The sequence below is a fragment of the Salminus brasiliensis genome, chromosome 17 (assembly GCF_030463535.1).
Source record: "Salminus brasiliensis chromosome 17, fSalBra1.hap2, whole genome shotgun sequence".
Lineage (NCBI taxonomy): Eukaryota > Metazoa > Chordata > Actinopteri > Characiformes > Bryconidae > Salminus > Salminus brasiliensis.
In genome coordinates this window covers 10,453,388-10,467,429 of record NC_132894.1, presented here as the reverse complement: position 1 = coordinate 10,467,429, position 14,042 = coordinate 10,453,388, and the positions used below count along the sequence as shown (strand labels likewise).

Below are 14,042 nucleotides of genomic sequence, written 5' to 3'. Positions count from 1 at the left end.
TAGCACTCATGAAGGAACAACGTTGGTGTTTGTTTGTTTATTCAGAATTTACATATATTGAATGTGCGCTGGCCTTACAAAGGATTCCACCATTTTTTTTATATATATTCTGCGTAGTTAAGTTGTTAGCATGCCAGCAAAGTTAGTTGTGTGTGTTTTTTTTGTTTTGTTTGTTTGATTTTTTAACATACATAAACAGCGATGTTTGGATTAATAATTCAAGATAAATCTGAAGGATTTACAACTTAAGTGTCTAAATTCTCCATAAATCAACACTTCAACACAAAGTTAAAGATAAATGTATATATAACATTTTACGAATCTTTTTAAAATAATCCATACATTGTCAAACTAATTATTTTAAAGCTTTTTTATTTTATTTTATAAAATACAGAAATTTGCAATGTTACCTTATTACTGCAACACAGCTATTTAGCTATTGGCTAAACATGTACCATGTAATATTTTAGTTATTTTGTTTAGTTTTCTTAGAATACCCGGAAAATATCATGAAATCACAAAAATAATGGTTTCAACTGTCAAAAAAAAAAGATTACAAATACATAGCAGTAATTAGAATTGCCATTACAAAAAAATGTTACCCAATTTTAAAGGGAGTGAGGCACTCTAGACAAACTCAGAGTCCAAATTTTAGGCTTCTGTACAAGGTTTAATTTTACATGAAACCCAATAAATCTGAATATTTATGCCTCTGTGATTAAATTCTACAGACTTTTTAAAAGAATGGTGGAACTCTCCTTTAAGAAAGACTCAATCCAACATCACTCAGTCCTTCACAGCATTGTCTGGTGATGTAGTCCAGGCATTTCTATTAGGACAAACTAAAAAACTGGACCATGAGGTGTTTTTTTGTATGAATTCATGTTTATTTTTATTTTATTGACTCCTTATAGATTTCCTGAGATAGATTTTCTGGCCAGTTTCACAGTCTAGCCCGTGGCTTCCTGCGCACGGTCCCTGTAATGTTGCCAGCTGGGTTATCAAGAGGTAGAAGAACCTGGAAAAGACCAACAGAACCAACAGGGAAAGATCTCAGTAGGTGCAGTTGCATTAGTGTGGTTTGATGTGAAAAGGTCAGAAGACCAGTTTCCCAATTATTAAGGTATTAAGCCTAGTCCTACACTACTATTTCCCTTTTACTGGCGAATCTCCATTCATAGTTTAGGGTAGTTTAAGACAACACTTAATCCCAGTCTGCAAAACTGGCCCATAGAGTCAAAATGTTCACAGTGGTGGTGATAGGAATCAGATATCCAAAGAATGCAATACCTCTGATCTATTTTTTCCCCATTTTACAATCATCACCATTAACTATAAAAAAAACTGTGAACCAGTGTAAGTTAAATAGTTGGGTTTGGATACCAAATAAAATGGTTACATTTGTGTTGTAGAGGTCATCATTGTTTATTTACCACCACTGTAATTTAATCTAAACCTGTAGGTTTATCTGCAATGCACCATTTAACATCAATACAAAAAGATACAAAAAGGAAATTGTAAAATCTGTGGACTTTCCCACCCTTAATTCCCTAAAGAATCTTTCAGTGGATGGTTCTTAAAGACCCATGTTTGTAAATGAAATGTGGAAGCATGAATAACCTTTTAAGCAAAAGAACCCCCACATTATATAAAGCTTCTATACCAAATAAAAGTGTTTTCTAGAACCATGTATTCAAGCGAAGAACCGTTTCTGAACCTGTTTTCAAGAATGTAAAAAGATTACCTGGTACTGCTGCTGGTACTTTATACATTGCAGTCAAATGCAAATGTTCAACTAGATATGCTTTACAGAAACAAACCTCATCTCTGTTGGAGATTCCCATTTTTGTCATGTCAATTGTAAAGTAGTGCTGGTTTGGCATAACTATTTCAATCTCCTCAACCTGTGAAACCAGATGCATAAATGTCCTCAATTATTTTTGCAGTTGTAGCCAGATCGGATTTATAGAACAAGATGACTGAAACGACATTCAAGGGCATCACTCTGACTGACCTCTGGCAATCTGTCCAGGACAAGGACTTGTGTTTCATACAGGGTCTTCTGAACAGAGGGTGAATACTCCCCACGGTCGAATGGTCCAGCAAACTTCTCGATGATGGTGTCCTTCACAGTTCTCCTGCAAATGTCAGCACCAACCGTGAACATCTAATACCTTCTGATTCTTTATTGGAATGTAGTGTCGGTTTTGAATTTTTGTTACCATGTAGCGTCAAAAGGCACGCCTTGGTGTCTGTTGTAGCGCCACCTAGCGTAGACTGAGGTACAGAAGATCCTGTCTCTGACCTCCTGCAGAGTGGTGAAGCGATCCCTCAGAAAGCCCTCAAAGCCCGACTGCGTGGTCTTCAGAACCTTCATGTCTTTGATTCCACTGTGAATCACTGGTGGCTCTGAGAGTATTTAAAACAAGAATGTACTGATATAATAAAAATTCGTATAAACACCTAGCAAACAAGGTTTTACAGAGTACCAAAAAGGTTCTTCTACTTGTTACATTAACAAAAAACACTTTCTAAATGGTTCTTTATGGAACTATATACAAGAGGCACTTGTTTTTAGATCAAGAACAATTAATCTTATTAACAATTTAAACATTTAAACAACATGTAAGTCTTTACAGTCATTTTACAGTCAAGTTTTCTGTGTCAAAATTTAACACCACCTTTGAGGTATGAGGATCTCTGGATATCACATTTTGATCTATCTGTCTCTGCACCGATCAGACATAACATTAAAACCACTGACAGCTGAAGTGAAAAACATTATAATGTTACAGTTGCATCTTTCTAGGGGTGAGCTCTACAAGAGGAAAACAGTAAGTTCTCGAAGTTGGATGCTAGATGAATCAAAGCATCTCCAAAACGGCAGGTCTTGTGGAGTACCCACCATGAGTGGTGCAAGAAAGCAGAACTGGTGAACCACCAGTGGGCACATGGGCACCCAAAGCTCATTGATGAGATCCATGGAAACCCCACCTCACAGCTTACAGGACCGAATGGACTGATGCTAACATTTTGGTGCCAGATACCACAGGACACCTTCAGAGGTCTTGTGGAGTCCATGCTGTGATGTTTTGGTGGCACAATATTAGGCAGGTGGTTTTTAATGTTTTGGCTGATCAGTTGTAAAGCTAATAACTTACACCTACAGCTCTATTAATTACCTTGGATCTTAAAACTGTTTATTGACTAAATGATTGACTTTACATTATTAAAAGCACTGGTTCCACTCTGTACTCTTTTAGACTGTTGTTGGGAAATTCAGTCTCTCTAAATATCCAACATTGCCTTATGGCCTTGATTTCACTCACCATTTAGGTATTGTTCTACCTCACAGAAGCGCCAGGCTTCTGGAGAGAAGATGAATGCATGGGCGTGTTCAACTCCATTCTGTGAAACAGAAATGAATAATGCTGTTCATCACAAATGTCAGGCAGTTTTTAGCCACTTGTGACGGTATGTTTGTATTATGATTGGCAATGTCAGCAATACCTTTTCCAGTTTCTTCCAGGGGGCTTCCTCAATGTCGACTTTTGCTCGTGTGACATGCTTAAAAGCGGTCAGGAAATGATGGCATATGTCCAGGGCAAAGCTCTCAATGGATCTAACCTGGCGGAAGAAAGACCATAATAACTTTATCCAAAAAACACACTGCAATGACCTCAAATGCCTCCCTGCTCAAATTGGTAGAAAGCCTTCATAGAGAACTCTGAGGCCTTCAGAAAGAAGGTTGTAGATGCAAAGGGGTTTAAAAAGCTTAAACCAGAAATATATTGTGCAGACAAAAATATTGGGACACCTGACCATTGTTTTGTTCAAAATGAAGGATATTAGAAAGAGTTTATACTGCTCCTCTACTAGATTTTAGAGCATTGCTGTAAGGATTTGATTGCATTCAGTGACAAGCGACAAATTTTAGTGAGGTCAGGATGTTGGATGGTCCCCACCTCACCTTATTTCCAACTCCCCATCCCCAAAGTATTAGATGGAGCACCAGCCATCATTTCAGAGAACACAATTCCACTGCTGCACAGCTCAATGCTGGGGGGCTTTATACCCCTCTAGTCCACAACTGGCATTAGGCATGGTGCCAATAGGTTTAAAGGTTTATTAAAGGAAGTCCTATTCTATTGGCAATACTTCTCTACAAGCCGTGTGTGTACATTTGCACATCTGTGTCAGTAAAGAGTGCAACCTAAAGTAGCTGAATGGATTCATTAGAAGGGGTGTCCACAAACAATTGGGCATATTGTGTAGGTGTACCTGTAACTCAGTACGTAAGTATTTTACTTGAGTAACTGCTTCACTGAAGGATCAGTACATTTGCTTGAGCATGGGTTAAGGCTAATCTTGCACCTACTCCTTTTAGCTTGGCCAGAGCATGAACAGTGTTCTTTATGGTGTCAGTGGGGATGATGTCCGAGTTGTCTCCAGTCAGGTAGTCTCTGCGAGAGTTGAGTGTCAGCTGGACGTTTGCCTTCAGCTCGATGATGTAATGTTGTGTCCCCTCTCGTCGTACATACATAACCTTCACATGATTCTTCCCATAGCCAGTCCGCACAAACTCCACATTCTGCACAAGAAACATCTTCTGAATAAAATACTCAACAAAGAAATATCCTTACATTAACAACACTATTCATTTTCTTTGTATTAATATTCTATCACATGTAAATGTAAATGTGTCTTACCGGATTTGAGGTAGCCATGTTTTTGCAAATTAGTTCTGAGAGTCGGGTGCCTTTACACACTGATTCCTCACCAGGAGTGGGATCTGGTCTGGACAGAGGACTATATCTGAGGGGGTGGTGTCACCTGCGTATTTTGCATTTCGCAATGGGTCCAAAGGGACATGTCCATGTCCAGTAATGAACTGGTTTGAAACTAGAATTACTGTAGGTAACCTCTGCACCATGATGGTGACCTTAATGTGTTGCTTTCAATGTTATGAACGGCATTAATGGTGGTCCATGAACATGTAAACTGTCGCTGTCATGCAAAAACATGTTGTCTCTAAATATTTACTTTATAGTAGAAGGCAAAAACCTTTATATATATTTTATGTCATTTTGAAGCATTTCTATTGGTCCATTTATTATTATATATGGTCAAACATCTGCGTCTTTTTCTTTTTCATCTCTTTTGACCCCTTAACCTCCAGGCTGATTATTCAGTTACAAATCTATTAATTAAAAAGACCTATTAATCAGGATCTACTATGAAGTATTTGAAAACTAGTAAGTTATCTAGTGTAAACAGGAGCTGAAGTGTGCAGCCTTTTGGTTAAGAGGGGTTCACATATTGCCACTGTCCAATCCTAAAAGGATGCATTTCAAAATGGTAACTTCACAGAACTATTAGGGTCAGTATTTAAGTCTAGTCCGAGACTTCACAGCATTTTAAATTCCTAAAAGAGAAATATTGTCCATGGGCTTTATCTCTGTCTGTAAAACCATCCTTTAATTTAAGTTAATGTTACAGGATTTCATTAAAACTCATTTTGGAGCATTTCTGTTGGTTCAAATCATGTAACACTAATGATGAGTGAAGTGAAAAACATGAATCATCGTCATCTATAGTGGCATCTGTCAAGAGGTGGGATTTACATATTAGGCAGCAAGTGAACAGTTAGAGAAAACAAGTTGGAAAGCAGTAAAAATGGTCAAGCATAAGGATCTGAGCCACTCTGACAAGGGTCCAATTGTGATGGCTAGACAACTGGGTCAGAACATCTCCTAAACGCCAGGCAGGTCTTGTGGGGTGTTTCCGGTAGGAGTGCATAAAAGTGCAGTGGTCAGTACCTACCAAAAGTGGCGACAAGGTCATGGGCACCTAAGGCTCACAGATGCTCATATTGGCCCCACCTCACAACTTACACAACTTAAAGGATCTGCTTCTAACGTCTTGGTGTCAGTAACCACAGGACGCCTTGTGGTCTTGTGGAGTCCATGCCTCGAATGGTCAGATCTGTCATGGTAGCACAAAGGAGGCCTACTCAATATTAGGCAGGTGGTGTCAATGTTGGGTATACAGTAATAAGTTATATAGTGTTTTTGTATTTCATGATTTCTTAGTAAATGAAGATTTCACACAGATCAGAGGCTGTGATATGGGTTCTGTATTTGAGTCTGTGGCGGGCTTTCATGTGAAAACCTAATGCTTTAGTTGGCCAATGCTGATTTTGATAATAAGAAAAAAAAATAGTAGCCACTGCTAATTCATGGCTACTAGCTTCCAATCAGTGTGAGCAACAAAAGGGGACAGTGGGTTCAAATGACACTGGAGGGGCGGTTTAGTGATCAGTTATGAACTGTAGGTGTACTTTAGCCAAGGAAAAAAAGCTTTTCTCTAATGTACATTAAAATGAGTCATACTTTTTAAAATTATTATTTAAATGCAAAACATATATTGATATTAGGTGCAGTTGCACGTCTGTATGGTACGTTGGCTGTTTTAGTCTGTTTTAATGAATAAATTAATGACCTCATTTTTTTGTAATACAAGAGTTTATACCATTCACTCCACATTTCATAAATATGGAAACTAAGCTAATTTTAAATTTCATTTTGTATTGAAATGAAAAGCTGCATATTGTATTTACATATATCCACTAGTTCAGTGTATAGCAGTTAAACCTTGCCTATTCACAGTCTTAAAAACAGACTAACAGAAACAACCAGTTTTATACAAGAAAAATGTTGGATATGAGTTCTTTAATGGCATTTTTGTATGAGCATTAAATTATCCATAATACAGATCTGAGGTGATAATAGCAACAGTAATCTAAGGAGAATAGTTGTTTATATTAATGTCAAACTGAGGTGTAAAACTGAAATGAAGCCCTGGTGTACTGTTCCTATAAAAGGGCATAAGTAGAAGCCTCTATAGAGCTGGTAAAGGTTCTGTTTTTGTTCTCATAGCTGCCATGATGGTAGTCATAAGACAGAGCACTCAACTTCCTCTTTCACACACGTACAGCTGCGCATAGGTACTTTTGCTATTGCTAAATTATGAGGAAGCCATAAGACCCTTGACAACACGCTACTTCTTATTTTCCACACCAGTAGTGATATTCAGAGGAAAATGCTTCTTTTCTTGTGCTTCTGTTCGATTATCCTTCAAGCATTCCCTTTAGGTTGTGTATGTGAGCCCAACATATCCTGCTTAAATGAGGAAGGACAGCCTGTGGACTGGTAGAGGGGCTTTACATTCGTTTTCTTGGTTTAATGAAATGCTTAGCTAAGTTTTGATTTGGTAAAACTATGCAGAAACATTGTTCAGACTGTCTGTTCTTTTCTTCATCATCAGGTTCATTATGTACAAGCTGCCCAAATATAAGAAAAGTGAGGTGGGGAGTGGAGTGGAGTACATGTATTTGGATCCTTCAATGCTGAACTGGCAAATGAGTCCATTTGCGGTGAACACTAGTGAAGGGGCTGTGGGCAGAACACTAAGCCAGCTGTACCACAGATATAAGGTATGAAGGCATCTTGCAACACTGCTGTTTTTTCTTGTTTGCAGCTTTTCTGGTTTGTTGGTTTTCTTGATAAAGAAAAGGCTCAGAGAAAATGTGATTAACCAGCATACCCTTGTTTGAAACATAACATTGTCATTGGCATGTAAAAGTCATGTATCTCCAAAATAGAAACTTTTCAGGAGAGGGACAGAACCTTCTTAACTTTCAATGGAAGTCAATGTAGAAAGATGCTATTCCTAAAATATTTGGAGCATTTCTATTGGTCCATTCATCATGGAATTATGATAAAGATAAAGAACAGCTGTCATATTCAAATTATATCAACAAAAGTCAGAAAAACAACAAAAATGGAACTACAAGATATTACATGATATCGATGATGTGTTGACTCTGTTGCTGCTCTGGTGCTGGTTGACCAACATTACAACTAGTCATTTTGGATCATTTCTGAATAGAATTTGTTGTTAAAAAATGCAATGGTTTTATATAGAACCAATGACAACTCAAGGAACCATTTGATTGTTTAAACAGTTATTTGCTTGGATAAATGATTCTACAAACTCTTCTACATTGATCAACAAATGGTTTTTAGTCCTAACTGGTTCCACTATTGTAATGATGTCAGTACTACATTCATTTCATTTCATTTAATTCACTTCATTTCTTTTATTTCCAGTCAAAATTGTCATTAGCTACAAGCTCTTAATTTTCCAGGACATATTTCTGAGGCCATTACTTAGAAAAGCCAAAAATGAGAAAATAACTAAAAAAGAAGCTGCTGGTGTTCTCAGAACATTGGAGTGACCAATCCAGAGTCCACACCTCAACATCATTGAAGTGTTTGGGTTGTGTCGGAATGTGAGACGCACAAAATGCTCCTTTTAAGGCTGAACTCTGGATGTTTCGAAAGATCCCTATGCAAGAATTTGATGAGAAATGTTGGTGTGACAATTTTTTTATTATTATTATTTAACGGCTGCATTGACTGGAAATTACATCAATGCAGGGTGATCTCTGACTTATTCTGGTGATCTTTAGCAATATTCTATATATAATAGGTAATTATATATAATAGATAGAGATCTATAGTTGTTACATGACTAAGGTGAACAGAGATTGATAAATGTATCCCTAATATTTTCAGGGACTGGTCACTGTATATACAGTGCATCTGTGATGTGCATCATCTTTTATTTGCTTTATTTTTAATACATTACATGATAACTGAAGTTACACTTCAGAACAAATATTATGGCAAATATGTTGTTTACACCCATTAATAACTGTAATTGTACAGTCAAACAGCTCTGCATACATGCTCTACAATGATGCTCCTCCAGTGCTGAAGTACCAGAATAATTATGGACACACAAAAGGTATTTTTTATGCTTTTGCAAATCCTATATCTCCACGTAGAATTTGACCTTGCATAGCCTTCAGAAAAGGCTTCAGAATGTATGTTTCTTTGGTGTTTCATTCAATATTAACAGTATAGTTTGACTTGACTTCTGTGCGTGTGACAGTGTATGACATTATTTTTCAATTTGGAAGATGATTGTTCAGTGTTTTGAGGCTTTCAGAGAAGAGTAGTCTAGTGCAAAGAGCACCGCTGATAACTGCTATATGCTGTTGACTGAGCATTGATTTCACTCTTTGATTTTTGGACATATCAGATAAGTTCTGGTGCAGAGGGCTGACTGCTAAGCGGAAAGTATGCATTCCTGAATGTGAATGCTTCCTTCAGCTATTACTGCTATTTAACATACAAAGCATGTGGATTTAGTTTGTTAAATAGAGCACAATTTAGTTTTGTCTTTGTTTCATTAATGTAATTGAGGTTAAAGATGCTCTGTTCACACTAACTAACTGTGTGGTGTGTATGTGCTTTCTAGGGACACTGCTGTTTAACCAGTTTCAGGGATTCTGGATAATACACAGCGTTCCTCACTTTCCTCCATTCCCTGAAATGGGCTTTGGCTACCCCTCCACCGGCAAACTCTTCGGCCAGACTGTTCACTGTACCACCTACAGCTACACACAGTTCAAAAAAATATGTAAGCAAACACCAACATAATACAAATGCAAAATAACACATGGCATAATGACAATTTCTCATTCTGACCATTATCACTCATTAGGGATTGGCGGATGACTGGTTTGAATAAATTAGTAATATATAAAATTAATAAAATATTGTCTATATTATATATTATAAAAAAACTTAGTGGATGGTTCTTTAGATATTTGCAAATGAGATGTGTGTGTATAGAACCTTTTACATGTTTTACATTGTATGTTGTTTGTAAAGGACCTCTCTATTACCCTAGCAAATAAAAGAAATGCCCACTGAGGTGCGCTACTTATGTTTGACAGTTGGATCAAATTTCTTTTGCAAATCTTGTACTCCTATTCACTTGTGGACATGAAAGTGGATTCAGATAATGTCTTGCAATGATCATTAAAAAAATTTTGTTGACAAACTGTACTTTTCAAAGCAGCTGATTGTTTTGAAAATGGTCTTGAAATAATCTGAGGCATCAGCAAATAAATAAAAAAAATGGGCTTTTTGCCCATAATGTCTCCACAGAAATTATCATTTGTTGTGGTCTTGGCATTTGTCATGTAAATAACTGAAGCTAAACAAAGTAAATAACAAAAGGTTAATGTCCAACATTCTGACCAACATCTGACCAACATTTTATATACATTTCCTTTAAAGATACTGATGAATCACAAAAAATGGAGGCCTGTTTTCAGTCATAGTAGGCCTCATTACATCGCTATGTTTGGACCCCAGGATTGCTGTCTGTAGCTATTTATTTAATCAAGTTGTCTCATTGTGTTTCATTAATTCGCAAAGTTTTCCAGTTTCTGACCTTTACCACTTGTTCGTAAAGCAGCCACAATTCTTTTCTCTTTTTTAAAGATGCTTTTTCTACTAAATCAAGTTTATACTGTTACAGATTGTAACAATGCCAATAACTGTGAACAATGTTCATTATTATAAAAAAAATCATGGTGGAATTAACATACCCTATTATAATAGACCTTCTGCAAAATGCCCAAGGACAACACATGGTGACATAGTTACCTGCCTTTTTAATTTTTTTTTTATTAGTTTTAATAATATTGTGACAGTATGGGTATACAGTATCACAAATGGGACATTTTATGCAATCCTTAATGCAATGATGTCTGATGTCTTATGATGTAATTATGATGTCTCTCGCTGCTCTTTCTGACTACAGTACTGGCACATTAGGATATAGCATATTTGGCACTACATACTACTAACTTGTTTGTGCCAGTGCTGTTGAATGAATGAAAGCCTCTGATGCCTGTAACCTGACTCTCAGTCTCTTGTTTTCAACAGCGCAGCAACTGGCATACGTTAATCCCCGTGCATACAACTGCTCACTGCCAGCGGCATATCACACAGACATGCCAGCCATGGCTCAGATATGTGGGGGCAAGACCCCGACTGTGGTCCCCAGGAGAAAGCTGGAGAAGCTGGAGTCAGTCCAGGGACAGACTTTCCTCAGTTTTGTCAAATCACACAGCTATGTTGATGGTAAGAGCATCTGAATGTTCTATAGTGCTTTGGGGCCAGGTGCAGCTTGGAGTGGACAACGTCCGTTTTGCTGTCACACAGCCAGTTGTTGACTTTTGGTCATGCCAAAGTACAGTTCTGTTCTTGGGTAACTGTTGACATTGCTTATGTATGCTTGTAGGACGTGCAAAATGACAGGGTTTATATAGCGATGGATGACGAGTTAAAGGAAAAACCTTACAAGTGCAGGTGATCTACTGATCCAAAAGCAAGATGCTTTTATTATGGGAATATGGAAATATTCCCAATGTACATATATATACACAATGTAAATAATAGAAGTAAAAAAACTCTGAGGAAAAACAATATTATTTACAGAATATTTACAGATAATTGCAACTTGACCCTTAACTGCCCATGTTGGGGGGCAGGAAAAATATTGCACATTGCACAAATGCTACAAAGCATTTGAGATATGCTATAGAAGAGCCACTTTTAGTTCCATGAACAACTATTGGTGTTATTCACCAATCATTTTTAAAAAGAACCCACTAATGCAGTTTGATGGAGATTCTGACATTCACCAGTTTTTATTTGGGATTTGTTTTATTTATGAGGACAGTAGGATCCATCATTATCAGAGAATAGCTGCAAACAATTCTGCGGGTTAAAACACATCATGCATCTGACATAGACAGAGTTATCTCAAGAACACATTCTTAGAAAGATATTGGTGAAAGAGGCCCAATGTTTGTACAAGAGATGTGTGTCACACATCTCTTTACATGGTTCTTCTATAAAATCACTTCTATATAACCCTTTGTAGCATTTTTATATTTAAGAGTGTAGAAATTGATTATAAGGGGGCTGCCCCTCATAACAAAGACGGCAGCATGTTTGAGAGTTCAGTGGTGTAAAATGTGTGTTTCTCTATAAAGATTTGGGGAAAAGTAATCTGATTAGATGAGTCATCCTTTACCACTGAACAGTGCCAGCCTTTTTAGTGCCTTGGGCTCTGCTGTGAGGGGGTCTGGTCTTGCTGTGGGGGCCTTTTTGCCCTTTTCTTTCCATTTGGGTCCACTTGTCTATTATGATCACCTTTTCATTTTTCTATCCTGATGTGAAATAAGTGGTCTCTTACATATCAATACCCCCACCTACAGGACTTGTAATACCACACTCTAAACAAAAAGGGTTCTGTATAGTAATGATTCTTTTATTTTATTTTACTTATAACAATAATGGAACCATTTTTTGTCACTTAGAACCTCGGGTGTAGTACATTAATTATTGCTTTTAAAAATGTCAGAACATTGTGGAGATTCTGCAAATTGTTTGATTTGCTGATATTTTGTAATCTGCCCCATATGTTTTTTAAAAAATGTAATTTGGCCTTCTGTGTATTGACCATCAGACATATATGCTGGCTGGGTAGCACAGACACTGAGGACAGACCTGCTGGTGGAATCGTGGCAACGTGACAATCACCAACTCCCCTCCAACTGCTCACTCCCATACCACGTGTTGAACATCAAGAGGGTCTGTCTGCCAGGGAACATTGTTTTCAGCTCCTATGAGGACCACTCCAAGTGGTGTGTCTCCCTGGAATTCGGAGCCCAGTGGACTTGTGTAGGGGACCTGAACAGAGAGAGTGCACAAGCTTTCAGAGGTGGCGGCCTCATCTGTTCCCAAAATCCAGCTGTCTACAAAGCCTTCCACCAGGCTGTGGACTGGTTTCAAAGCTGCTAGACACAAAGTCTAGCACTTCAGAAGATACAAATGGACAAGCGACGTAAAGCAGGTTTAGAGCAAATTAGTCTTTTTCTTAAATGTAATAACTAATGAAACACTTAAAAAATAAGGGAGCAAATGGGTATTTTGGAGGGATACAGTAGAACAACCACTTTTTTATATAAATGTGTTTTTTCTTATAAATGTACATCCAAGAAGTGTGTAGGAAGCATGCAGAGTTGTGGACTGGTCACAGTGAAAAGCATTAAAGGCCCTGCATTGGTGTAAACAGACAGATAGGCGTGTATGTTTTGCTTACCATTCAGAGCCAGATTCCAAGACTCCAATTACTTGTTCATTGACAATGACATTGCTGTTTAATCCACAACTAAGCTTAATCTGTGTTCACCCAAACGGGCCCTCAGTGTAAGGCTCCTTAGTACTCTCCTAAAGGGCCTTGTCATGCTCCGGACCTTGAGGAACTGTGTTGTCTGGAATTATGGATGGTATTCTATCCAATTGGGATGAGTTGGGAAGTTGGGGATGAGGTGAGGTGGTGATCAGCCAACAACCTGACCTTACTAACACTCTTGTCACTGAATGCAATCCAATCCTCACAGCAATGCTCCAAAATCTAGCAGAAAGCCTTCTCTGGACAGTATATAAGATAAGATCCTTTATTAGTCCCGCAGTGGGGAAATTCTCAGTGTCACAGCAGAAAGGGATAGCAAGACACTCAGTTACAAAAAAATGTAGATAAATAATTTACACTATATACACACAATATAAATAAGAATTAAAAAAGCAATAACAATATTATTTACAGCTAATGACTCCTAATTGCACATGTGTGTGTGTGTGGGGTGTACTAGTATTTTTGCATTGAGGGACCTCTGTTCCCTGAACATGTGTGTGTAGTTTAAGTGTGTGTATATGTGGTCCGCTGAGAGCAGTGCTGGTTGTGGAGTAGAGACAGTTCCTCCAACAAAAGCAGGATCAACTGAGAGCTGATGAATGAATGGGTGTGAATGAGTGGGTGTGCCAATACTTTTGTCCATATTGTGTATATGAGAGAATGCTGTATGACGTTGCTGTAAAAGTAATACTGTGCTAATGCTAAAAAATAATACTGTTATCAATAAACCAACATTTACCCCCAGTCATTTGAGGCTGGACCAATCTGAAATCTCACAAGAATTGTCAGTCATGCTAATATTGCCATTATACTGAAGTTTTGTGAGAACTGGCCAGCAGTATTGAGCACGT

The 14,042-nt window shown here is 37.7% G+C and overlaps 2 protein-coding genes across 2 annotated transcripts; one reads left to right on the top strand and one right to left on the bottom strand.

Moving 5' to 3' along the window:
• Nucleotides 1-943: 943 nt before the first annotated feature.
• uox (urate oxidase) lies at nt 944-4,727 on the bottom strand. Its single transcript, XM_072660768.1, has 8 exons — nt 4,710-4,727; nt 4,379-4,591; nt 3,511-3,627; nt 3,330-3,408; nt 2,223-2,409; nt 2,015-2,138; nt 1,821-1,904; nt 944-1,018 (listed from the first exon to the last, which is right to left on the bottom strand). The coding sequence occupies exons 1-8, from the start codon at nt 4,725-4,727 to the stop codon at nt 944-946; spliced, it is 897 nt and encodes a 298-aa protein (XP_072516869.1).
• Nucleotides 4,728-7,018: 2,291 nt separating this feature from the next.
• On the top strand, nt 7,019-13,926 carry dnase2b (deoxyribonuclease II beta). The gene is made up of 6 exons (XM_072660390.1): nt 7,019-7,211; nt 7,327-7,495; nt 8,793-8,871; nt 9,388-9,549; nt 10,869-11,066; nt 12,460-13,926. Exons 1-6 carry the CDS (start codon nt 7,102-7,104, stop codon nt 12,792-12,794), a joined length of 1,053 nt encoding a protein of 350 aa, XP_072516491.1. The 5' UTR covers nt 7,019-7,101; the 3' UTR covers nt 12,795-13,926.
• Nucleotides 13,927-14,042: the final 116 nt, after the last annotated feature.